At 36.5% G+C, this 27,605-nt stretch overlaps 1 protein-coding gene across 1 annotated transcript in view; it reads left to right on the top strand.

Annotated features, from left to right (window-relative positions):
- Asxl3 (ASXL transcriptional regulator 3) overlaps positions 1-27,605 on the top strand; it is a 135,581-nt gene that overhangs the window by 68,217 nt on the left and 39,759 nt on the right. The window contains exon 7 of the mRNA XM_076837330.1: positions 8,574-8,737. Within this exon, the coding sequence (XP_076693445.1) occupies positions 8,574-8,737 (164 nt within the window). The remainder of the gene's footprint in view (positions 1-8,573; positions 8,738-27,605) is intronic.

Genomic DNA, 27,605 nt, shown 5'->3' with positions numbered 1-27,605 from the left:
TGTTTAATATTTTCTGAGTAAGTTTTGAATCAATGAATAATTCAGATTTACTGAATTTCATTCAATCTGGATGAAAGATACATCTAGTAGGTTTCTGCTACTTATGTGTCCTTGGATAAAAATGCCTCTATGTATTTGGGGAAGGTCATTCTTTGTGAGGCCTTTGTGTAGCTGTTGAACCATTGCACAGGAAACATCCCACCCCTCAGCCCTTAGCCAGCCAAATGGCAGTAGCTGGCTCTTCCTCAACTGATTCTCCCACTTAAATCCCATGTCTAATTCAAATAGTATCTGAAGTGTGGTTTTAACTTTGCTTGCCTCCTTTTGGTAGGCATAGCTCTAGATAGGTCCTAACTTGTGGAAAACATTCTGAAATGAAAACAAATGCCAAAGTCTGTTCTAATTAGTTGAGAGATCTGAAACAACGTCCAATCAAAATTGAACTTCAGAGTATAAGTCTGAATTGTCATTGTTATTGTGATATTTCCCTAAAAGGAAACAAAACAACAACAACAAAAATACTTCTAATCCTCCCCCAAGTGCTTCCTCTTGATATCTGGAAACCACTTAATTTGTCAAATTGTAGGATAGTCAACCTGTTTACTTGGCTTTTGGAATTGAATGAGTGAGCTTGTGTGGTTAAGCACACAGTGGAACCCTGTGTTTTCCTGAACTCAATAGGGGACCCACTATAGCCCTTCCCACACACTTTCATATGTCCACTTTCCCTGGAGAGGATTCCCAGCTACACAATTTAAAAAATTACTATTATTATTATTAGTAGTAGTAGTATTAGTAATAATAACCAGCTACACAATTTTAAAAAATAGTACTAGTAGTAGTAGTAATAATAATAATAACAGCAACAACTACAATGACTTTCAGCCTTCCTCAGCCATTGTAATTCTGATGTAATCTTGATGTTCATATGAGAATTAAGTCATTCAGCATGAGAACCCAATGCTGCTTCCTTTACTCTCGGCCAAGGTTATGTGTGAAAACTGAGTACTTCCCTGAGGAGCCCTCTGATAAATAGACTTGGTAATGTGGGATGAGTGAGTCCAGCCGAAAAAAATAATTCTAAATAGTGTTTCTCTGATGATAGTATAATCAAACAAAAAATTGGTCTGTCCCTCTCCTTTTTCTGAGTCTTGCATGGTAGAAAACACAGTTCCAATATGCATAAAAACAGATTCTAACCATGTCTACAGGGGTTCTTTTATTATCACAGGCCAATAAACATTAGTCTACCAAACAACCGGAGCAGAAACCTCATCTGATGAGATGCAGGATAGGTGTGGCTGCAAATGATGTTGAAAATACAGATTTTTTTCTTGCCTAATCAGTATTTTCAATGTTCTCTGTTCTTGTCTTTGCAATGGATAAAACTTATTATTTTAAGGCCTCCCTATGGAGTTTTCTGAGAAAACCTTAATACTTTATCATGTCATTATCTTTATAGCACTAAGAGCATGGATTTGTGAACATTTCAAGAAAAGTTTCTTAGTGATGCACACTGCCTTATCACTTGCTTCATATGTTTGCAATTATTTAGCTTTATGTTTAGAGCAGTTTTTAAGTTCACAGTAAAATTGAACTGGTGTACAGAGACCCCCAAGCCCCATCCCACCCCCACACAATCTTCACTCTGTTGACATTCTGTGCCTCATGGGTGTATGTGTTATTGTAGTTGGTCAACCTCCATTGACACATCTTCATCCCAATGGTTTACTTAGGGTTCACCCTTGTTGTGTATATTCTTTGGGTTCTCACAAACAGAAGGTGACTTTGCCATTGTTTTAATAATTATTTTAATAATGGCCAAGTCACCTTCATACAGAAGAATTTCATTGGCCTAAATATCCTCTGTGCTTTGCTTATGCCTTTCTTTCTTGTTTTGTATTTCTTTTTCTAACATTTTTCCCTAAAAGTTCCTTGGTTTCAGGGTCATGAATCTAAATTAGTTTTTAATTATATTTCTTCCCACCAAATAACACCCGATAAAAAGTGCTTGCTAAGCAAACCCAAGCTGCTGAGGGATGTCTCTGAGGGGGGATTTAAATACTGTCCTCATTGAGCCCAACTTCTGAAATTCATTCATATAGTTATGTGAACATATTTGGCTTCATATTTTTGTAGTAAAGAGTTACTAACTATTCTGTTTTTTTTAAATGGTTACACCTTCTTTAAATAAATCAGTACAGAATAGTATGAATGAAATTTGAACAATACTCCTACACCCTCTCATCCAAAATTATTGTTCTCTGTGTTTTATAAACATCTGCATTTCTTAATGTGCACACATAGCCAGATCTTACTTTACATCATTATTTTATTCCACTTTAATTAGAAGTGCTAAATTTAATTAATTTTAGGCTAATTAAGAAACAGAAGTAAAACAAAAAGACCAAAATTGTTAAATATTTGCCCCAAGATATAGTCATATGTCTCCAAAGATAATAAAATTAGGAAAAATAAATAGGAATGATTGTCTGCTAACTATTCATTTCAATTTGGGGCAATATATTATAAAAGGGAAATAATTGTCTTTACAGTCTCACTACCTCCATGTTTTTGTTATATTATTTTTTAAACATCAAGACAGGTCCCTCAGAAAACACAGCAAGTCCCAGTTTTGTCCATTTTGAAGAGTCTTTATTTAGCCAGTCGGTCTGCTCCCCACAGGACCTATCACTGCCTCTGTGAGGAACAGCCCCGAGCCTGAGCATTTTAGGATATTTAAAGGCAAAAAATTCATCTGGGTTGATGTAGCTGTAAGCAACCTTGTACAGAAGCTGAATTGGGCAGTTAGCGAGACAATGCAATGGGTACATTGGCATTTCCCACAGGATTTCCAGGTTGGCAGAGCAGCAAGCAAGCAGAAGGGAAGTGGGGGTCAAAATGACTTTGTTCAGTACATGTTAGAAAATGGTTACTCATGTCTAGACAATCAATCTCTAACAAGGTACATACATTGCCCAAGGAAAATGGAAACCAAAGAGTACAATTGTATAAGAATTGCTACTTTGTGTTGCCAAGTATGCTATGCTAGGTAACTATTAATGGGCACAGAGGTGGGGCTTTCCCATGGGAGAAGCATTTCTTACATGGGCTTTCCCATGGGAGAAGCATTTCTTAGATGATATGGCGTCTCAAAGTAAAATGGAATGTGTTTGGTCATTGGCCATTTAGCCTGGCCCATAATAGGTGGATAACATTTGTATTTTATTGGTTTAACCTTAATGGCCATAGGTTGTTCTTTGTTTTTTTTTTTTTTTAAACCCTGGTACTGTATTTTAATGGATTCAGTGCTCCATTCCTATTGTTTATGATGAGATTTTTGTCTTCTTTTTCCCTTATTCTTTACGTTGAAAGCCCATTTTCCTCTCCCTCTTCGTTTGAGCTCTGTTTCAGAGACATTTCTCTCCATTTTCCCTGAGACAATAAAGAACCTCTTGGTTTTTAATCTGGCCTGTGTTTGGGCATTTCCTTTTGTCTGCCTGGTCTGCCTGACATTGTGCTCCTTTTTTCTCCTCCTCCTCCTTCTCCTCCTCCTTTTTGATGCATAATTTCTATGCTTATTCCCTTCTGGAAATATTAACAACAGAATACCCTTGATCAATAAGTGCTCCAAAGACTAAATATTCCAGAGAATACTTAGTGGTTCTGAGACCAGATTGGGGGTTTCAGACCCCACCCCACCCCCATCGAGAATAGCAGAGAATTAGCCTAACCCTGATTGGGTACAGACCCCATGATTTTTATCATGAGACCAACCGTTTTGGATAGCCTAGATACTTAGCTTGCAGGTCAGCCACTGAGGCTTCTCCTCTTTCCCTCACCCTGCCTCTGATACTTCAGACCTCTAGGCTGAATGTCTGGGAATTCAACACTAAAATGGCTACATCTTTTTCCTTCTCTGAGTACTGTAGGGAGATATGAAGTACCAGCTTTAATGAGATAAGACAATCATATATAATTGGATCGTTCTTAAGCCAATTAAGAGTACATGTGTAAGGATAATTAAAATGGAATTAAACATCCTCTGTGGTAACACATTTGGTTCAGCTGCTTTGTCTTTGTTCCAACATTCTAAAACATATTTTTGCTTAGGTAGACATCTTGGAAATAGATCTTCTATTGGCTTTGTCATGAAAGACGTGACTGTCCGATGCTTCCTTTTTTCTATGATGCTCTTCAAAGATTTTGAAGCATATTACATAGTAACAGTATGGGTCCTACTTCTCACATTGCTTGACATGGAATATTTTTCAGAATTCTTTACCTTTGAAAAAAATTTTCCCAATGTTCCCCTCCAGTCAGAGACACTCTATAAATTACCTGAATACTTTTATATGAGACTATTTAGACTATGTAATAGAATTAAACAAATTCCCTTTTTGGTTTCCCAGCCTTTCTTTAGCTCTGGTCTCTTCCTCAATTGCTGAAAAAAGAAAGATCTTCCAAATTCTCTCTGTCATGATGTAGGGTTTTTATTTTTAATTGTGAAATATTTCAAAAATACAGATGCTAAGAAAATGACCCACCAATATACCTATCAACTTGACTAAAAAATGTTAGATTTTTTTTTAATTCAGCTTCCAAAAATTTTTGTGTTGAGATTGATGATTCTATTTTCTCATATAGTACTTATTTTGGAATAAAGATTATAATGATTTTATAGAGTGAAATGAGAAACTTGTTTCTTTCCCTCTTCTCTGAAATCTATGCTATAAAGTAGTGGAAGAGCTTCAGAGAGGAGGTATAGAAAGAGAGTCCCCAGGCCCACATCTCTAGTACCATTTTTAATTTGTGGTTTGAGTATATGTGCTAAAGGTTGCTTGCTGATTCATTTAAGAATTTTTTTTTACAGATGCATTCATATTTTCTATTTTTAAACTGTGGAAATTCGTCAACTTAAAATAATTTATTGCTCTACAAATGTACTGAGTATTATATTGTGCTCTATAGGTCTGTTTTTAATTACATCTACCTTTTAAATCTGTGTTATATCCAGTATTATGTTCTTTTAAAAATTCCTGCACATAATCATGCCATCTCTCACTAGGAATATCAATTTTCATTAGTTTAATTTAAAAAAAGAAACAATCTGTTTCTGTTATTGACTATCTTTGTTCTTTTCTGTTTCATGAGTGTCTACTATTATACTTTTTATCTCTCCCTTCTTGAGTGTTTATTCTTTGGTTGATTTATTAAGTTCAGGACTTAGATAACCCTTGAATTATCAATCTTCCACCCCCCCATCCTTTGATATGTGCAATTTATCTTTAAAGTCAGTTGAGAAACATTTTACATATTTTTGTCCATTATCCCTTAAGTTTCTATTACTGTGTTCCCTCCTTAACTTGTGAAGTATTTACAAGTATGGTTTTGAATATCCAAATATGCAGTAGATGTGTCGAACTTTGAAGAGTTGCTATCTTTACATTATGATACGTAGCTTTATTTCTCTCTGGACGGAGAGATGAGGTTTTATATTAACTCTTCAGTGTTTGTTAAGACTCATAATGGTGATTTATTTTTTTCTTGCTATTTCTTGAGTTTTGAAAAAAACAATTGAGTTCTCTAAAGGCTCTGTGCAGTGTTCTTTGTTAAATTCATTGGTACAAGAGTGATAATTGAGTTGTAAAAGCCCCCCATGTTTGTAAGATTATTTTTATAGCTGAGCCATCAGTTTTTAGTAATATAAGTTAAGATCCCCTTCTAGATTTTGACTTTAGTTTCCTTGTAGCTCTCTCACTTTTACGTTTTGAGGCTGTCACATTTAAATGGATGCAGGTTCAAGGTCATGATATGTTTCTAGTGAATCGTTTCTTATACATTTATAGAATGACTGTTCTCATCCTCAATAATGTTTTCTCTATTTGTTTATCTTTCCGATGTTAATCTTGTGTTATTGTGGGGTTTTTTGTTGTTGTTGTTGTTGTTTGGAATTTTTTATTTGTATTTCTTAGTTTATTTCCTAATTTTTATTCTTTCCATGTAATTTTTGTTTTGAGCCTATCTCTCAAAAGCAGCATGTACCTGAATTTTATTCAGTCTAACATAAAAATCAAGTCACATTTATCGTGATTATGCTGGAATTTTATTTTTTCTCTTTTTATGCCTACCCTTTGATTTACTAAGTTTTCCTTCCATCCATTTATTTGGAGGTTATAATTTTCTTCTTTCTATGTTACACATAAAAAATAAAAAAATTAGTTCATATGTGTCTTGTTCTCAATGTCAGTGTTTTGTAGTGCTCTCATTTGAGTCACATCTTCCCACTTTGCATGCAAAATTACTGTGAAGTATTTTATTTCCACATTGTCTTAACTCATCTGTCATTGGTATTATTTTTTACAATTAGTGTTTGGAGCAATCCATACCTATTATACTTATTGTCTTTTAGTTTACTATTGCTTCTGCAGTCCTGTCATTCCTTCGTTGATAGAATTTCTTTTATTTGGCAAGAAGATCCACTAGTGGTTATTTCAGCAAGATTCTCAAAGGACTAGAATTCAATTTTGGGCACTGGAAATGTCCTTATTTTATTGCCAATTTTTGAGAGACAGTTGCAGATGAAATTCTACATTGTCATTTGTTTTTTCTTGGCCCTTTGAAGATATTCCAGTGTCTTATGTTATTTATTCATAAAGTTTCTATCTCATTGTCATCTCTCTGGAGATAATGTATCTTTTCTTCCAAATGGTTTTTAAGATACTCCTTTTTATTTTTGAAGTTTGGACATATCAACCTATCAGTTAGAGGAATGGAAATGGGCATTTATCTTTCTTGAGATTAAGTGTTTTGCTTTTTCTGAGAACTCATATTTTAAAATATCTCATTCATTAACTAACTATTCAAATGTTGCCTCTCTGCCATACTCTGTTTTTTCTTTCTGAAACTCCCATAGATATGCACTATGACTACTTATCCATTCTCTGTATTTCTGCCCTATTCTTAATTGACTCATCATTTAATTTAATTTTATCTTTGCGGTACTGGTGAGTGAACCAAAGGCCTTAAGCATGCTAGCAATTTGTTCTACCAGTAAGCTGTATCTTCAGCCATTTTTTAAACTTGTTCATTTGAATTTGTTGATTGCATTATTTTTATGTTTTAGCCTTTTTAAAAGAATTATTATTATTTTGAGAGAGGGCTTCAATGAATTTCCCACTATGTCCTGGAACATGAGATCCTCCTGCCTCAGCCTTACAAATAGCTGGGATCACTAGGGTGTGCCACCACACCCTGAAGACTTATCATATTTATACTACATTCTAGATATTTTCTTCAGTGCTATATCATGATTATTCAATAATTATTTCCTGCTGTGTCCACTGAATATTTGTGTTAATTTCTAAAAGCTAAATTTCATTTCTGGAAGTTCTGTTTAAGATATGACCATTCTTTTTATCATATAGTGTTCTGTTTATCCTTTTTAAAAATATTTCCTGTTTAATTTTTTAAAACAAAAGATTAATAAGCTTTCTCAATGAAGGGTTAGAGGGCAAATACTGCACGTTTTTCAGACCATTGTATCTGTTACAACTCGGCAGTTCTGTATTATAGTGCAAAGCAGACCTAGACAGTATATAAATAACTGGGCATGATTATATTCTAGCAAAAGTGTATTTATCAAAACAGGCATTGGCCTAGCAGTAGCCCATGGATCATAAGTTGCTGACCTGTGATTTAAAACATGCTGTTTATAATCACAGGTGAGCAGATGTCTTAGCTCAAGTAACTAAGCATAGTCATTCTTTTCCTCAGTGTGTCAGCTGACTGTCCCTTATGGTGAGTCATTTTGTAGTTTGTTATGATTTTGAGTTGTAAACTCTGCACGTGGTTGTCTGTTGGACATGAGTGTGCCTTGAGTTGCGAAATTATCCTTCAGAGCTTATTTGTGTTTCAGACCTTGCAGCTAATATTTTTATCAAGATTTGCTTTGTAAATTATCACCTTCAGAAATACACTGGATAGCAATTTTCTGAAATAACCCAGTATTTAGTGTACTACTTGAAACATGGTGAACACACAGTTACTATTGTTGCCATTTTCTCTGTTCATTTTAACAGCATCTGGCTGGGGATGTAGCTCAGTGGAGCATTTGCCTAGTGTGCTCGAAGTTTGGTCTCCAGCACCACCAAAAATAAAAATGAACATAAAGTTAACAGCATTTTTGTTTCATTGTCATCATGGATTCTCAGTCTTACAGAACTTATATCAATTGTGGTTGTTACCATTTATGCTTCCAAAGTTTCTAAAATTCTGATTAATTAAAAGTTCCTCAATAAAATGTTTCTTTATTGGGACATCCTTTGAGTTAAAAAAAAAAATTAGAAGACACTGAGTGAAATGTTTCTTATGGAAATTAAGGCTTGCCAGTGCCAGACAAACATAATTAAAGGAGCTTTGTAGATTTCTCTTCTTAAAATATCATTTTCAAAGGGATAGAATTAAACATATGATTGAATATATATATATATTTCAATATATACGTATATGTGTGTGCATGTGTATTTTCCTCAATTTGTAGTAAATTCGTACCTCTTGCTTGTTCATCACAGGACACTTGAAATGGACCAAAGCTGAGGACATTGACATAGAAACCCCAGGATCTATTCTTGTCAACACTAACTTGAGGGCATTAATAAATAAACATACGTTTGCTTCCTTACCTCAGCATTTTCAGCAATACCTCCTGCTTTTGCTTCCAGAAGTGGATAGGCAGGTAAGTAGAAGTTTTAGACATTTGATATCAGTCACTAGTCACATTATTAAGTGGCAGGTCTGTTCTCAGAGATGACTGATATCTCAATGGTCTATTTTGTCATAATGTAGTACATATATATGTATATATATATATATATATATATAATTTATTTATATCTACTTATTTATTGCTGTCATTGGTTTAGTTGTTTAATCTGCCAAGAATAGAACCATGTTTTTGTTCTTAATAGTGAGCCAGTTCTCATTTTAAAATGCAGTGTTCTTCGGTAGAGTGAAAACTCTATAGACCTCCACCCTGGGAAGGGAAAGCAAAGAAATCAAACATTCCACTATCAAATAAATCTTTGAAGTAGCTGCTCCTTTGCCTGGAGGGAATATTGAAATTCAGTAATAAAAAGCCAGGGTTTCTAAGAAATTATGTAAATGTTTTTATTCTCAACTCTTTCCAAAAGGCATTTAAAATTTATGTTTGCATTTGCTTTCTGAGAGTCTATCATCATGAATATGATTGCCTATAAATAATCACCTTTTATCTTTCTTTTTAGTGTAACTGGAAATGCTCTAAGTATATTTTTGAAAAGCTTCTAAAAATAAGGAAATACAAATATAGGTCCATAATAGCAGGCATCAATCATCTTGTAAAGTCATTTCCTTAGGAAAGCAAAGGGAAAAAATTTTTCATCACATAAACTTTTATTAAGTTTCACAGAAATTATTGAGTGGTGTCTTGAAACATTCTTCTGTTATTCTCATTTCATTAAATTCTAATGCTGTATATTGTTTCCATTTGATGGACTTAATTAATAGATGTGTATTTATGAATTTGTATTTTGAAATGATAGTTACATTCATTGACAGATTTCCATATTACCTTATAGAAGTTTTCTTAGGTTTTTATTTGTTTCTGTTTTCCATTATCTTACCCATCTCCTTTCAAAATATTTAAATATGATAAGCAATAGTTTGTTAAAGTTTCCATGAATCTCTTTGGTGGTGATTGTTGTTTGTACTAAGAAAAAGATTATTTTGATTTCCAGATACATTTTCATTTGGGAGTTTGCCTTCACTCAACAAAAATTTACTTTATTTATTTATTTACTTTTATTTACTTTATTTATTTATTTATTATTTAAATTTACTTTACCATTCACTGTGAATATATTTCATGTGCTTTGGGAAAATAGAAAGATAGTATATGCTCAATGAGTGGTTATAGAATTAATAATTGAATATACTCCAGTTGGATGCATACACTTTTTTGTGAATAACTAAAACATGAAGTAGAGACAGATAAGCTTAGAGGAAAAAGACAAAAATGAATTGCATTTTTTTTTTTTTTTTTTTTTTTGGTACTGGGGATTGAACCCAGGAGTGCTTAACCACTGAGCCACATCCTCGGCCCTTTTGCAATTTTATTTAGAGACAGGGTCTTGCTGAGTTGCTTAGGGCCTTGCTAAGTTGCTAAGGCTGGCTTTAAACTCATAATTCTCCTGCCTCAGTCTACCAAATCTCTGGGATTATAAGCCTGCACACTCTGGCACCCTGCAGTGAGTCATGATTTTTATGCAAAGGGGAAAATCAAGAGATAAATTCAAGATCCTTGAATTGAATATTGATGTACTCATAGAATATGAATAAAGTAGGTGAAAAAGTACCAAGAAAGGCCCAAAGATATAAACGTCAAAAAGCTAATTTGGCAAGGGTTCTGGAATATAGGAAGAACAGAACAAATGTTTCTGGAATCACATTGGGAGTAGATTTTGGAAGAGTTTGGAGTTTGAAGCTGGAATCTGAACTGTACTCCCCTAGTGTCTGCTGTGAGAAGCCACTGAGGGCCTTTGGGTAGAGCTCTAATGTCACGAGAGCATTGCTTGGCCAGACAGTATTCTGGCAGTACTGAGAGGCGGGGTTGTGATGGGAAACATGAGAGTGGAAAGAATAGCTAGTAAGCAGTATTAGTTATTTCCGAAAGTGGCACACTACGGCCTTTGGGGTATTGGCCTTGAAATTACAGAGGAGGAGGAGAATGCGGTCATCAGCCTTGTTGTCACTGTCACCACTCCTCTTCCTAGCAGTTTTTTTTTTTTTAATTATTATTTTTGGTCCTGGAGATTGAACTCAGGGAGCTTTCCAACTGAGTTACATCTCCAGTCATTTTTATTTTTTATTTTCAGATGGGTTCTCAGGGAATTCCTAAGGCTGGCCTCAAACCTGTGATCTTCTAGTCTCCTGAGTAGAGGGGATTATAGGCCTGGGCCACCACAGCTAGCCTCCTGGCAGTGTTACATTTTTCTTAACCATTTAAAATTTTTTTATTCCTATAGCTTTATTGAGGTAAAATTGAAGTACAATAAAATGCAGAGTTTTACATTTTGTTAAATAACCCTTGAAGCAAGATAAAAGGAGGAGTCATTGTTGATTCTCTGGTTACGAGCATGCTTGGGAATAGGTTCAGATGTCTACAAAAACTTGTTGAGAGGATTGACTTCTTAGCTTAATATCTTGTTTTGAGTTTTGTCTCCGACCCCGGGAATAGGGTTTGGCATATACAAGGTGTTCAGTAAAATATTTTTGGAGTGAAGGAATGACATAGTGTCCTAGGTTTAGCCAACCATTCAGTAACTCAGGAGGCCAGAATCCAAGCCTAATATTTTATTCAAGCTGAAGCAGTTTATGTGACTCAGTATTTCTCTAGTTGCTCTGAGAAATACACACAAATAAGGCATAATTCCTATCCTCAAATAACATTTAGTCCTTTGGGAAATTACTTATTTATTCAAGAAATATTTACAGAGCATGTATTGCATGCTGTTTGCTTTGCTAAATACAGAGGATACAAGAAAGGATCTTGGGGAGGACTAACAGAGGAGAAAGGCAATCTCTTACTCAAATACGGTACACTTGGGAAAGTGGGAAAGAAGGTTAATTACTAGGTAGGTCTATACCTAAGTTCATATAAGATGAGGTTAAATTATATAAATGTTAGAATAGAAGTATGAAGAAAGTCCTCTAACAGTACAGATGTAACCTGAATGTAGTACTGGAGAAGATTTTATGATAGAGATGATGTTTAAGTTGAACCTCGAACTTCTTCAAGCCAAAGGAAAGAGCATTTACACAGGAGGCATGGCATTTCCAAAGACCCGTTGCTTATTGTCCTCATTGATGCAGTGGGTTTGTAGGACTAGAATAGTACACAGGAGAGTGGTGGGATACCTTGTGGAGGAGACTGTTCTACAACCTCAAGGACCTGCTTCCAGTTGGCCATGCATTTTGAACCTTTTCTGAAACCATTAGGCTCCATCAAAGAGTTTGCAAATGAGAAGTGTCATGCATAGAATAATTCAAACAAATATTTTAGTGTCTGGACAGAGGGGAGGGCAAGAGAATACAAAGAATAAATAAATAAAATATAGTTGTTATTCTCCCTAAGGGAGCCAGTAGCCCTGTGAATGATGGATTGGAAAGGCAGAAAGATAAGGCACTGGGAGATGGAGAAGAGACAGTCTCAGTAGCTTGGATAAGAGATAAAGGTCTGACCTTGTACATTGGCCTTGAAAATGAAAAGAATGAATTCCAAACGTATTTTCAACCCAGAATTAGTAGGAATGAGTGACAGGTTGCCTATAGTATGGGGTTAAAGGTGTGGAAGGCAACTGAAGATTTTATCTAGGATGATTGGGAAGGACAGAGGCTCTGTGGCATTTGAAAACAAGAAGTTCAGAGCTCATTCTCTCTCCCCTACTTCCTCTCTGCCTCTACTCATCTCCCTCCATCTTTTCTTGAAGACTGTTTGTCTTAATTGTGTTTTTTCTCTTTTAAATATTTTTTTAATTGTCAGTGGTCCTTTACTTTGTTTTTATTTATATGTTGAGCTGAGAATCCAACCCAGTGTCTCATACATGCTAGGCAAGTGCTCCTCCACTGAGCTACATCCCCAACAGGGAAGGTTGTAGCTCTCTCTCTCTCTCTCTCTCTTTTTTACTTCTAGTTGTTTTATAGCATTGTTACATCTGGTTCTATATTTTATATTACTGTTCATGAATTATATTGCAAGTAACAGAAAATCTAACTCAAACTGACTTTCAACATAAATGGGATTTATTAGCTCAGGTAAGTAGAAGACAGAGGTTAAGGTGTAGTTTTGGTTATTAGTCCTGGCATTCAATTATTATGAAGGACCCATTTAATTATTATTCAAATAGTTAATATTTTTTAAAAAAATCTACCTTCTTATTGGCAGTATTCTAAACCTGACTCCCTTTGTGATGGTATGGCTACCTGAATTAAAAAAAAAAAAAAAAAAGGATAATTGCCTCTTGGTTCGTGTGCGTGGGGAGATCATATCTGTCCCAATATTTTAAACTAAAGACCTAAGATTCACACTGATAGTGCTGCTGAGATCACATGACCATTTCTTAAGCAGTGACTGCAGCCAAGGTAATGGAATATGCAACTTGGCTTAAGCCACCGAGGCCTGCTCCTGGAGTGAAAGGGTATAATTATGTTAGAGTTCAGAGATGTATTAAAAATCTGATATTTAGGAAGTTTTATTGTTAGAGGATTTGTGATTGGGGGGGTATAGATGCTTTTTAGGCAACTAATAGTACCCGCTGAAGTGGGGTGGAAATTGAGTTTGGTTTTTAACATGTTGGATTGAGATAATGTCTATTAAATGAAATGTCCAGAAAATAATGTTGTATTTAGGTTTGAAGACTGGAGAAGATGGTGTTCATGATAAAACGTACATAGATTATTGTATCAGCCCTGGATTTGATGAGATTGTCTTTCCAGAGGAACACATACATTAAGAAAGAGTATGAGAAGCAGCCGGGGAACAGAGAGAAAATAGCAAATCCATGGGAGACCATCAGTGTGGAGAGCATATACAGATTTGGGTTTCCCCCCTTCAGTCTTTGCTTTCCTCCAGAAACAAACCTGTGGATGAAATCCTACAACAGGATGACCTGTGCCCTTCATCTTCTTTTTTCTTTTCTTAATTTTGAAATAGTTATAAACTTTTAGAAAATTTTATGGTACATTCAAGATGTTTCCAGTATGATGGTTCAGTCTTCCTCCCAACAATATATTTTGACTTTAGGGTATATGTCTACAAATAAGGACATTCTCTTATATAAAATAACAGTGATAATTACCATGAGATCCTTAGAGTATATACAAATTTAGCCAGTTATCACAATAATATCATTTAGCAACAAGATCTAGAAAAGAATTTGTCTTATTGTTTCTGGTTTCCCACCTTCTCCTAGAATAGTTCTCTTGTCTTTCATGACCATGACACTTTTGAAGATGATAAGTCAGTTTGAACTTGCATGATGTTTCCTTTTGCTAGTATTTCAGATTATTCACCTTTGGGAGGGGTACAATAAATGATATCGTGATCTTGTCCTTGCATCCAGTTTGGTGGCACATAGTTTTGATCTGTTCAATAATAAGGTTGTTCATTTCATCTTTCAATTTAAGGTATATCTGTCAAGCTTCTCCAGTATAAACTTGTTCCTTTCTTCTTAGCAATTAAACAGTATTTTATGAGGAAATCTTTTTAACTATGTAAATAGCCTGCTTCTCTTCAAAGTTTCCACTTATTAATTTACTTATACCTGTACGACTTCCTTGTTTTCCTTTTTAAGATAGGTTTTTATGCTTACAATGTCCACCATTTGTTCCTGGGCAGCACATTGAAGCTGTTTCTGTGTCCTCTGACATGGCTCCATGATTCTTTGAACGTATCCTTACTTTAAAGTACATCAAAATGTACTGAATTCACCTTGTACATTCCTGGCACCAGTGTAGGAATTAACCCTTTCTCCAAGAAGCTCTGGTTCCCTTTAGTGCAGGATGGAATTTATAGTCTCATGAAGGGTGTGTTCTTTGCTGTTTTGGTGTTGCTGCTCTTGGATCTAGTTCAGAGTTTTGGGTGGAAAAATACACACACACACACACCCAAGAGTACTACATTGTGCATGTGTGTGTGAAGACCTCCTTACCAAGGAATCTTGGTGACAAGGAAAATTATGTTGAAGAAAGAGGCCAAGCCTAATATGTAAACATTACACAATTTTTATCTTATATTTATTTCTACATATGGTTTTCTGTCTTGTAAATCATGAATTAGTACCGATGGATGCCTTCAATTCTAATCTAATACTTTATAGCTCATTCTAGTTTTCTCTTTCCATAGTTGTCTCTCAGTTTTCAGACAGTAAGAAACTGGCTTCTATTACTAAACAATCTAAATATTTAATAATCTCCTTGTTGGTAGCCAGCATCCTGCCTCCATGTGGATGGTCTCCTCGTTGCACTCAGGCTCTGACTTGATGGCAGGCGGTGCACTCAGCCACCTACCTTACCTGGATATCTTCCTCTTCCTGCTTAACATCCGATGCTGCAAACCAGGCCATTCCTTCATGCATGTACCTCCTCACCATGCTCAAAATCCAGAATTTCTTTCTAGGATTCCCTTCAACATGTACACCTACTATCTCCCCCCTCTTCCCCCCCATTAGACTCGGATTCATTAGGCCATCATGAACCCTGGGCGTACACACACATGCATGCATACACACACACACACACACACACACACACACACACACACACATCCCTATATTTTTTAAGCTTTAGACCTGAATTATTCAGAAGGGGAGAGAGAAGGCTGTCTGGTTTCTGATTGGATTCAGGTCTTCGGATGAAGACCTCAGTAGTGGATTGGATGGAGAAAGAAGAGTGAAGTTGCACCCTGCCCCGGCCCTGTGTCGATAGCACAGGCTGAATCATTGGTCAGCTTCTACCAGGTGGTCCTCTGCACACAGCCCTCTCTCATCCAAGTTCTAGAAGCTCTTCCCTTTACACTTCAGGACAAATAGTACCTCCCCTTAATTGTCTGTTTTCCCACACAGTCCTCTGTGGTTTTGCTGTACCTTGACCATGGCTTTGTAAATATCATCTTGAGTCTACTCTGCTCAAGTGATCCTAACTTGAATGAACCATCTGTGTCTTCTGGGACTCCTGAATGACAGACCTTTTGAGGAAGATGAATAACGTGAATGTAAGCAAGTAGGAACAGGCTATATAATTTATTCAGTTATTCAGCCAGTGTTTATTTAACACCTGTTATGTGACAGGCTCTGCTAAGCACTGATGATACAAACATTAGTAAGTCTCAGTTCCTATCTTGAGAGAAATGGAAAAGCCTATAGCTGCAGAACTATGCTATAGTGGTAGTATATGCATCATGCCATGGAAATATAGAGGAAGCAGTTTGTGAGAGTTATAGGAATTCTGAAAGTAGAGGTGTCCTTTGGGCTGGGTCTAGAAATATTCAAAGTTTATCAGCCAAAAAAATTGTGCTGTGGGTATTCCAATAGAAGAAACAATATATGTTAGTAATAATGTTGGTTACTTACAATGCTAGGCTGTCTGCATAGACTATGTCTAGTTCTTATAATAATGCTGCAGATGGTGTTATTAACCCACTTTCTGCATGTGGAAGCTGAGGATCAATGGGGAGAAAAGCCTTACCCAACTTTTTACAAGTAAAACCATGGGAGAATTTGAATGCAAGTTTTTCTAACTTCAAGCTCATCCTCTTTCCCTTACACAATGTCCCTTGACCTCAAGACACAAAGATAGACAAGTGAATGGGGTCTAGCAACATATAATTTGAGGTGGCTGGGATATAAAGTGAATAAGTTGAGGCTAGAAAGGCAGAATGGAAGAAGCATATCAAAAAGGCCTCAGATGTCAGTAAGCCGATTCCTGAGATCAGAGAGAAAGAGGAAAGAAGGAGTGAAGAAATAATGAAATGAGAAAAGTCCAGTGCTAAGTGAGGGTATTGATCTTGGGGATGGGTTTGTGTGCTTAGAGACTAGAGGATAGGGGTTTGGACTAGGAGTCTAAAAAGACTTTGGAAGACAGCCTGTTGGATTGTGATCAGGTTTCACCCTGGTCAAAAGAGAGGTTGCTGATCAGCACTTAGTGCCCAGTCAAGGTTAGACAGCAATGAATGCAGTTGACCTACTTGTTTTTTTCACCCCCGAAATGCTAAATATTTGTGCACTGAATTTTGGTCACAGATATGTCAGAGTTGTATCTTGCAAAAGTTGGAGATTTGCCAAGGCTCAAATGGAAAGAATTAAGGGATTTTAGGGGACTTGTGACATGCTTGTTGGAAAGGTTGAAGGGGATGGACTGGGAAATTCAGAGTGAAGGAAATGTGGATTTGCAGGAAGGAAGGTAAGTTGTTGAATGGAGTGTTACAGAGTCTTAACACGCTTTGGATATGATCAGGTTTAGGCAGGCACAGGGGTCAAAATTCCTGTCCTTGGCCATAGCATTTTGGTTCACAGTTCAAATACAAAGAAGTCAAATGGTCCAGATGGCATTAATTAGGGCTAGCAAATAGGTAGAATTATACTGGTCCTTTATTTGGTCCTTACTTGGGAATATTGATTTAATAAGCTCAGTGCCTGGGTTTGTAGCCAGACATGCCTTTGTGCATAACTCTCTGCAAGATGTGCTTGGAGAATTTTTAGAACCTCTTTTGATTATATGCAGCAGATTCTTCTTTCTTTAAGAATTTCTACTTTGCAAACTGTATCTACATAGAACAATTTTGTGACCTTTTAAAAATATATGGGAGCTGGTGGAATAAATGTCAACCAAAGTGGATTCATATTTAGGTTTTTATTACATGTTCAGATTGAACCTCATTGATGAGTAGATTGTTGTCATTTCTGTCATGGGTATTATTTTTAAAATGATCTTTTTTGCTGTCTGCCTTTGGTAGCATCAGGGCTAACGGGGCCGTGTGCAAATACTATAAAACCGTCCCCCAGCTACTTCTAAATAAATTATGCCTATTATTTTTTGTCCAAATGGTAATTGCAGCATTTCTGTCCATTCTTACTAATCTCCCTATTTTGTTCTTCATTCATATCTGTGTCTGTGGTCTGTTAAATGACAAGCCACTGAAGGATATGTACTGTGTAGGCTCTTTAAAACCCTATCTGGCTTTGTGCTCCTCAGGTTTTGCACTCACTGGCAATAATGCACATAATTTTAACTGTGGAGAATGTCATTAAACTAAAATGGAACATTTACACAGTCTCTTTTACAGAGAATTTTGGACTAGGAAAATGAATGTGTGTGTCAGACATTTACAGCGCACCAGAATGTGATTTATTGATTTCTGATGGCTCTGTTGGCATCAGTGTATATATTTAAAGAAGCCTTTATAAATGCAAATGGGAAAGGGCTTTCCATCCTTTTCCTCCATGGAAATAGCTCATACATTTTCAATAACTCAGACTTCTCTTAGAGATTGCTCTACGTACTGTATATATTGATTTTAAAATTATACTGTTATTTTATTCTGCAAATAGGGTATATAATGAAATGTCAATTTACCTAAAAGATTATAAAATTCAAATGAATTAAAGATATGGAAAATACTAGTATCTTAAGCCTTTAGGTAACAGTAAGTATGTGCTTGAGATGTAATTATTTTAATGGAACTGACACTTTGGCTTTTTCTCTGCTTCTGAAAGCATATCTTAAAGTACTTAGGAAACCCATTATTCCTTCTTGCCTAAGTCACTTACTGGTGATAGTAAATCAAACATAGCCGAAGATATCCTTGCAGACCATGCCTGGATATTTCCATTCTCACCAATGGCTTTATGGAGGCATATATAATTTAATTAATAATATGAAAATCACTTAAGGAGGAAATTGATTCATCTGTGTATTATTCACTTCTTAGCAAACTGATAGTTAACCTCAAGTCCTACCTCAAGTCCTATTTATCAATATCTGTTTCAGCATATGACAAATAATGTAGAGATTAGATTAAATTACAAATAATAGAGAATCAAACAAGAGGAGCTTTTTTAGTCCTATGAATATGATGATTTAATAGAGGAGCACAAACTCATTCAACCTAGAAAACATACCATTCTGTGCATTAAAACATTTTCTGCCTATGTTATAGTGTACTCAATGGCAAACATGGCTTGTAAGTGTATCTTTGGCCATGCATAATCCATTACCCCTGGCATTTTGCACTACTAAATATTTAATATTGTAATGTTTACATAATGACCTTTTTGTTGTTTGATTTATTTGGTAAGATATGTGTATAGGTAATACATAAACTGCCAGTTTATATGTGAAGGAAGAATAAAGGTCTTTAAATTTGCTTTATCATCAGCATGGAACAGAGTTAGTAGTAGAATTTGGTGAAGGGAGTTTATTCATGTGGTACATTGCACCTTGGTGCCTGTCATTTTAATAAGGAACATTTTCATGCCAAGGACACCATAGACTGTTATGAACAGGGGTCATACAGTGACTCCTAAATTAGGGTCAAAGGTAGAAGGAAGAAAACCGACTTTACTCACAAAGTCACTATTAGAATATCGAGTACTTATTAAACCCTATTCAAAAAATATAGTTGTGGGGGAAAATACTTGGATTCCAGTTATAACATTTACTTGTGTAAAGGAATAACAAATCAATTATAAGAAGGAAGTCAATGATGTAGTAATGTTTGGATCTTTGTATTAAGGAGGCAGTATAAATATGCATATTTGATTTCCTTCAGTGCTTCTAATTTTCCATTAAAGCAACACTGGCTTTTTTTCCATTAATGTATTTATCAGTTTCAGAACTTAGCAGAAGAATGCCATTCAGATGCCAAAAACTGTGAGGAATTTCTGCAGAAGATAATGAAGATGAGACTAGTGAAATAAAGAATGAGTGTGTTTTAGAAGGCAAACTCTCTCTCTGGACTTTTACTACAGGGGACTGAGTGATGGGGGTCAGAGTCAGGAATGGAGCACTCTGTCAGGTAGAACAGATCTCCACACTGCTCCTGATATCTGGGAATGTTTCTGTAGGAAGTATTTCCAGTCCCTGCTTGCTATGGACTTGCCTTTTTTGCTATGTCCAGAGACTAGTCATAATTCTAGCTAAAGGGAAGCCCACCCTCATTAATGTATCATTAGAATATATGATAAAATGTTCCTTGTTAGAGAATCAATTCCCGCTCCTCATAAGTGCTAAACTTCTACTTGGACATGAGCCTGGGCTAACACATATTTTCTCTGGATCCTTTTTCTGTGTCCGAACAATCTGCCTAAGGTGCAGCAGACTTACTTATCATGTCAATAGTTGTTACTGATCCAACACCTACTCAACTCATGCTGTTAAACAGCTAAAAAACAGCATTCAATAACTAGACCCAGGAAAGGGTTGGCAGTTCAAAAAAGAGACCCATTGTGACAATTCCGAGAACAAGATCCATTTTTTTTTTTGTTCCTGATATAGGATAAAAAGATCCAACTGGATGTATCAATAAACTGAAGATGATTCAAAGAATTCATTTATTTTACAAATATCACTTGAAGCTTTATGGTGGGCCATGTAAAATGCTAGACCTTGTGGGTATCACATTACATGAGATATCGTGAGTACTGCCATTGAGCCAACAGTCTAGCAGGAGAAACAATGTTAGAACTAATAAATATGTATGAAGCCTCTGAGAAGCTTATTGTGGTTATTTGGAAGCAGTTGGATATTTTGAAATCAGAAGATACCATGGCTGAAGGAGAACAGTGCCCCTTCGGTGGTAAATTCTACTCTACCACTAAGACATGTGATTTTTCAGTCTGGCTATTGGGAAGAGCCACTGTTTCTGACTCTGGCTGAGTACCGGGCACTGTTACCTCAGTACATCTCAGGTAGTTCTTACCCAGTCTGTCTCTGGTTCTTTCTGCATATTTATGTGCAGATTGGCCCTCAACTGAAGAATTCCAGAATTTTCTATGATATGGTGGCTTTTCTGGTTTCTCTTTCTGTGAATTATAGCCACCTTTGCTTCCTGTGTCTTGGTTTCAATGTCTTGTTAGTCCAATAGATGGACAGGGATGGGATTTACTGAGATAGGTAAAACTGGGAGAAGAGCCTATTGTGTGCATCCAAAATTTATATGTTGGAACTTGAGCACCAAGGCGATAGTATTAGGAAGAAGGGCCTTTTGGGGAGTGGTTAAATCATGAGGACTCTGCTCTTTGGGATTAGTGCCTTTATAAAAAACTTATAAGAGTTATTGGTGCTTCCATCTCTTCTTCCATGTGAGGACACAAGCATTTATCCCTTCCACCATGTAGAGACACAGCAACAATATATCATCTTTTTTGTTTGTTTGTTTGGAAAAAAATTGATTTTTTTAGTTGTAAATGGACACAGTACCTTCACTTAATTCATTTATTTTTATGTGGTTCTGAGGATTGAACCCAGTGCCTCACACATGCTAGGCAGGTGGTCTACCACGGAGCCACAAGGATAGCCCCAAGTGCCATCTTGAAAGCAGAGGGCATCACTCACCAGATACTGCATCTCCTAGTACCTTTATCTTAAATGTCTCCACTTCTAGAACGGTGGGAAAATAAATTTCTTTATGTATTATCAAGTTTTTTATATATTACCAAGTCTCAGATATTTTGTTGTAGCAGCAAGAAAAGACTAAGGATATTTTTTAGGTTTTAACAGGTTGGATCTGAGGTACATTTGAAAAAGCTACATGGAAATTGTAGAAGTAAGAAGTTGGCTATGTTGGTCTGGAGGTTAAAATACAGTTCTAATGTTCATTAAAACCATAGATATTGATCTGGGGATGTAGCTCAGTGTTAAAGCCCTTTGTCTATCATGTATAAGGCCCTGGGTTCAGTTTGCAGCACTGCAAAACAAAATGTGGATATAAATGATAGTGGCTATAGAACAGAGTGAGAAGAGTGTTTAAGACAAAGGCTTGAGATTTTCAAATCTTAATGACTGAATAAAAGAGAATGAGCTTGATCAAGATACTGAAAAGTAACAATTATGAAGGGAGGGAGGGTATGCATCATTGGAGTAAGGGAGGTGAAGGTTCAAAGAGGCAGGCATGGCTTATATTACGATTAAGCACTGGGTGAGGTGACGGCTGAGAGTTACCCATATGTATTTCACCAGTGATCTCGACAAACATGTACAATTTTCATGGTATTGTAGGGTGAAGTACCAGTTTGGAGATTGATAAAATTAGCAGAAGCAGAGCATCTGAATAGAATTCTTTCATGTTCTCCTACCTAACAGTGGATCTCAGAATTTCTTGTTGAATTTATTAAGGCCATTTTTTTGTATAGTGCTATTATAAATGATCTTTTCTTCCATAATATAGTTGTGCTTTATGTATATAAAAGCTGTTTTTTTCTTCTGAGATATACTGCTGAATTTTTGATAATTTTTAATTATCAAATTAATTTTTATCTGCCAGATGTGGTTGACACATGCCTGAAATCCCAGTAGCTTGGGAAGCTTGAGGTAGGAGGATCTTGAGTTCAAAGCCAGTGCTGGCAAGAGTGAGTCACTAAGCAACTCACCGAGACCCTGTCTAAAGAAAATACAAAATAGAACTGGGGATGTGGCTCAGTGGTTGAGTGCCCCTGAGTTCAATCCTTTGTACCAAAATAATAATAATGTATAATTATTATTATTTTTATCCTCTTGAGTTTTAAAGATGAGTGCTTATATTACTATGAATTCTAATTTGATCTTCATCTTTCTGATTTGTATGCTTTTTGAGAACCATTTGACTTATTTGATATGGGAGAAAACCAGATTGGTATTGGATGAGATGTGAGTTGAAGAAGAGGGGAAATGGAGGACACTTCATGGTTTTTAAGAAATTTGTTATAAAACGGAACATATAAAATGGTGAAAGAGGACTATTTCCAGAAAAATGGGAGGGAGGAAGTAGGGGAATAAAATGGGTATGAAATCTGGCTGTAAAAAGCTTAGGATATTCCTGTATGATCTCTACAGGTTCTTTTTCCCCTAAGAAGGTAAGAGTCCAGATCATAAGTAGGATGAGGGTGGGGAGGAAGGGGAGAAAGCTTGAGGAGATGGAGTGTGGCCTAGTGACTGAAGGGTGAGACAGTGAGCCATTAAAGGGGCACTTTGACCTAGTGATGAAGACAGCTGTACCAAGGTGAGTGCTGGCTGTCGAATGGGGAGGTTCTACAGGAGCTGGACTTTGTCAGGTGCATGTATCTGAATGACAAGAAGGCAAGAATTGTGTGAGCTCCATGGGCCATGGCCTAAACTTTGATAAGGAGGGGCATAGAGAAAGGAGAGTAGAGGACTAGTTGAAGGAAGAGGGTTGAGTGGACAGCAGAGGGCCACCAGAGGAACATGTGAAAACCCACAAGCTAGAAAGAGAGAGGAAAAACTACAGTGATAGACAAGTTTGGGGGATTTTTCCCCAAAGACTTTTGTCTCTTTTTAAGTTATTAGTAACTCTACAGAAAAGTTTTCTTAAACAAGAATGGGGGATTTCTGTAGAGTTCAAGAATGTGTCCCCCACATCAACATTATACAGATAATGTCCAAAATATTCTAATCTTCTTTAGATTCAAAATGTTTTCACTTTAGATTTTCAGAAGAGGGAGTTCTGCAGTTTTGTTTTCTTTTTCAATGTGTTTTTATCTGTTCTGAATCCCTGAATTTCCCTATGAATTTTAAATGAGGTTGTCAATTTCTGTAAGGAAGCCAGCTGGAATGTTAACAGAATTTTTTGGAATCTGTAGGCCGCTTTGGGGAGAGTATTGCCATTGCTGAACAGTGTCAGGACCTGAGATCCATTAACATGAAATGTCTTTCCATTTCCATAGATCTTTAATTTCCTTCAATAATGTTTTAGTTTTCAGTTTGTGTTTTATATATCCTTTGTCTGATTTCTTCCTTGCTATTTTCTTCTTTTTAATGTTATTGTAAGTTGATATTTTTCCCCTTCATTTTTTGGGTTGATCAGAATTCAGTAGTATATATTATCATGTTTCCCTTGTACTTGATGAGTCATTTTTTACTATTTGCAAAATTTTCTCTCTGATTTTACAGGAATACTTTAATTTGTAGGTGGTTTTTCTTTGAATTTGGACAGTTAGCCATTATTTCTTCAAATATTTTCTTCCTCCTGTCTTTTCTCTTTGTGCTACATCAGTTCCCCATACATTGCTATGCTTCATTGTGTTCCACGTTTCTCTGAGCCTCTGTTCATTTTATAAAGCTTTTCTTACTGTTCTTTAGAATACTTTGTTCATTTTCTGTTACTATAACAGAACATCACAGTCTGGGTAATTTATTTAAAAATAAATTTATTTCTCACAGTTCTGGAGGCTGAGAAATCCAATGTCAAGTCACTGGCATCTGGTGAGACTCTCTTTGCTGTGACGTGTGATAGAGGGCATCACATGTCTTGAAGAGTGTGAGAGTGTGCCAGAGAGCAAGAGGGTAGGAGCAAAAGACTGTGTGCACGAGGGAGCTCCAGTTTACAGGAAAGTGACCCCAGACAACCAGACATTAATCCATGCATGAGGGTGGAGCTCCTGTGACCTAATCACCTTTGAAAGGTTTTCCTTCTTAACGTCACCATGGAAATGAAATTTCAATCGAGTTTTAAAGAAAACATCCAAACCATAGCAAATACATAATCTCTGATGATTTTACTTCATACTTGTTGATTTGCCAGTTCAGATTTTATTGTTTCGCTCATTGAGTAAAATTTCAGTTATTTTACTTTTCAATTTAGTATTTTTTCCCCATTCAATATCTTTCTTACTTTCCCAGTCACTATGCTCTGCTCTATTTGGTGAGATATGGTCCTCATACCTTCCTAAATTTATTTGGGAATGGTTTCCTTTAGTTATTTGAAGATATTTAAAATGGCTGCGCTGAACCCTTTTCCTGTTAAATTCAACATCAGGGCTCCCACAGGTGGGTTTCTTGCCTGACCATTTCCTACTCTGTGGTCAATTTCCCCTCCCCGTCTCTGCCTCCTCTCCCCACCCTTACGCCCTACTTTTTTCTCTTTGTTGCTCTTTTAAAGTAGGCATATCTTATAGCATGTCTGTATACTGATAGCCCCTTCTCCAGGGCTTGTTTTTGTTGCTCTGTTTTCTTATTAATTTGTCTAGAGACTTGGCTAGATTATTTTAGCAAGCTGGTTTTCCTGCAGCATGAAGCCTGTGTTGTTGGTGCTCACAGGGCATGCCCTGGCCATGAGCACACACTGTCCTTTCCCCTGATGTTCCTGTTAAACCATTGTAGGTACCCGCGTGAAATGCAATAATTACTTAAAATCTTTGCTCCTCAAAGTAGGAGAATATTTCTTTTGGTTGTACCTTTATTTTATCACTCTGTACCATGATATTTAGGACTTTCTTTATCTTTGCACGGGGAGTGGGATAATTAATTTATATTGGGTTTTTGGTAGTCACAACATAATGACATTTGTCATTTAAACTCATTGTGATCTTGTTATTAAATGTTCTACTTCCTTGTAAGCAATGAGGACACAATTATTGGATTGATAGTGTCACCAGAAGGAGGTCTGAAGTGGTCTGTATGAACACCACAGAAAAGAACGTAAGGCTGCATCAGATTTTAGCAAAGAGGAGGATAGTTATCGGAAACTGAGGGTATGTGCTCTTAGGGCACGATGTGGGCTATCAAGAGTGAAGTGTATGCCAGGGCTTGTTGGATTTTATATTATGATATGGTCTTTTATTAGCATATGCAATTAGGTGGGGTGTGTGTGTGTGTGTGTGTGTGTGTGTGTGTGTGTGTGATTCAAAAGGGCTGAACTTCTCTTGGCTTGGAAAACATTGAGCAAGATCATGTTTCCCCGTCAGGGAGTCTGGTCTGGTTTGCATGTTTCACTTTCATTAATGTCTCTGGCACGTTGGGAGGTTGATGTGGTCATTGGGCCAGTGGGTTATGGTCCAATCAAATGTTAGCCCCTAGCTTCAAGAAGTTAATGTTCTCTTTCTGTTGAGGTTTTGTTTCTGCTTTGCTTCAATCTAGAAAACTTATAGGGAGTGGGAAAGATACAGAGTAATTTATGGGTTGTTTAGTGTGCTCTTATTTTGGTCTCTTTCTGTTCGTTAGGCTCCTTTAGTTCCAGCAATTTTCCACGAGCCTTCCATTTCATATTCCAACAGGAACATTTCTCCTTTAGAGAAACAGTTTTCTCTATTCCTCAATTTCAATATCAGTAGAACTGTGTTCAAGACTTTAGGACTTCCTCTGGTATCACACCAGCCCTGTGGTTCTGTTAATTGCTTGCCTGGTTGCTTTATAGTTTTCAACAGGTTCACAGTCTGATCCAATTAATTTAGTGCTCCATTGCAGGATAGTTTCGAGGGCAGATTTTGAGGTAGTTCAGATCCCTGGAGGGCTCTTCATAGCTAAATCTTTTCTGGTTCTATCTAGTAAATCAGCCTGAAAGTTTAGCTTGTTGCTATATAGAGCTCTTGTTCTCTTGATTGCTCAGCACCAGGATCTCTGTAGCTTACAGAGCCCCCTTCCTCTTGAATTTGCCTGTATTCTATTTTGAATAAAGTTAGTTTTTTGGGACGACCTTAAAAACTGTTTTAATGGCATCAGGTGGGGCTGTTTTAATAGCAGGGTACTGGTTTCCCCAGCTTGCCTCTCCTGGAATGGAGCCCCCAACCTATGAGTAGGACTGAGGGTCTCAGTACTCATTGCTGCATGTGGGCATAGTCTCTGCATTATAGTGCTCATTGGGTGAAAGAAAGGAGCCCTTATTTCTTAGCTGTACTTTCCAGGAATTTAGTGTGAGAAATTCTGTTGACCTGCACCTCCCGTTGAGGTTCTGGATCACTTGACAGGGAGCTGAGAGAGAGAGAGAAAGACTCCTTGCAGCTGGAGAGGGGCTTCCCTCACCCCTGACTGGGACATGTTGGGTGGGGGGAGTGGTTCAGGGCGCCAGTGGCACAGTCTCTTGCTGTGTTTACAAGATTTAGCAGACTCTTGGAATAACTGTTTCTTCATTCACTGGATGCCAATAGGACAAATTCCAGAGACTTTAAATGGTTATTTATGTAAGTAATTTTTACCATTATGGGTGTTTTGCTGAGGAACAAGTCCACAGAGCTCCTCACAGGATGGTCCGGAAGTGGAACTCTACTGCCTTTAGATTTTTAACATTGTATTTATATATGATTATAAATAACAGGTTTTTTTTCCTTTGCTAGATGACCAAATATTCCAAAGCCATTTATTAAGTAAATCTCTGTCTTCCCAAAAGTTACATATTAATAATGCATGGATATTTCAATATGTGCTGTCGTATAGGTATTCAATAGTTATTTTTGAATGAAATTCAAATTAACATCTTATTTGTTAGTAAAAGCATCTTTAAAAACTGCTTTATATTCTTCCTGTCGTCTTAGATTACATTTCACATTCAGACTTCAGAAAGAAAAGTTTTAGTTTTGCCAAGTTTTTTATACTACAGAAGCCTCTTAAAGAGAGGATTATATTAAAGTATAAATTATCTGAAAAACAACATAGGGAGTGTGACAGTTTCTAGTATAAATTCTTATATTAACGTAGCAGTTACTGTGTTTCATCCTCAAAGAAGATTGTGGGTTTTTTCTTTTTTTTTAAATCAATATTTTCCATAATTTTGAGGAGTTTGCTTTATTTCTTTGGAGAGTGAGATAATCATATTAAATTTTCAATGGTCATGATTAAATTGCATTTAGCTACTCATAACCATTGAGCCTGTTTCTAAATGTCCTGTTGTTTCTTAGCTGGGCAGTGGGGTTAAACCAGTGAGTAGCCACAGTGCCTGTGGTCAGGGATTTTACAATCTAGAGGGAGAATCTAATAAGCATTCTTAGAAAATGGTGCGATCAGTGTAAGACAGAAGCGTGCCACTGATAATGAGAGTGTCAGAAATGCTAACGATACCGAGAACATTTTTCTTGCATTAGTAATTA

The sequence above is a fragment of the Callospermophilus lateralis genome, chromosome 17, assembly GCF_048772815.1.
Source record: "Callospermophilus lateralis isolate mCalLat2 chromosome 17, mCalLat2.hap1, whole genome shotgun sequence".
Lineage (NCBI taxonomy): Eukaryota > Metazoa > Chordata > Mammalia > Rodentia > Sciuridae > Callospermophilus > Callospermophilus lateralis.
The sequence above is the reverse complement of the archived record's forward strand: the minus strand, read 5'-3'. Positions and strand labels throughout refer to the sequence as shown.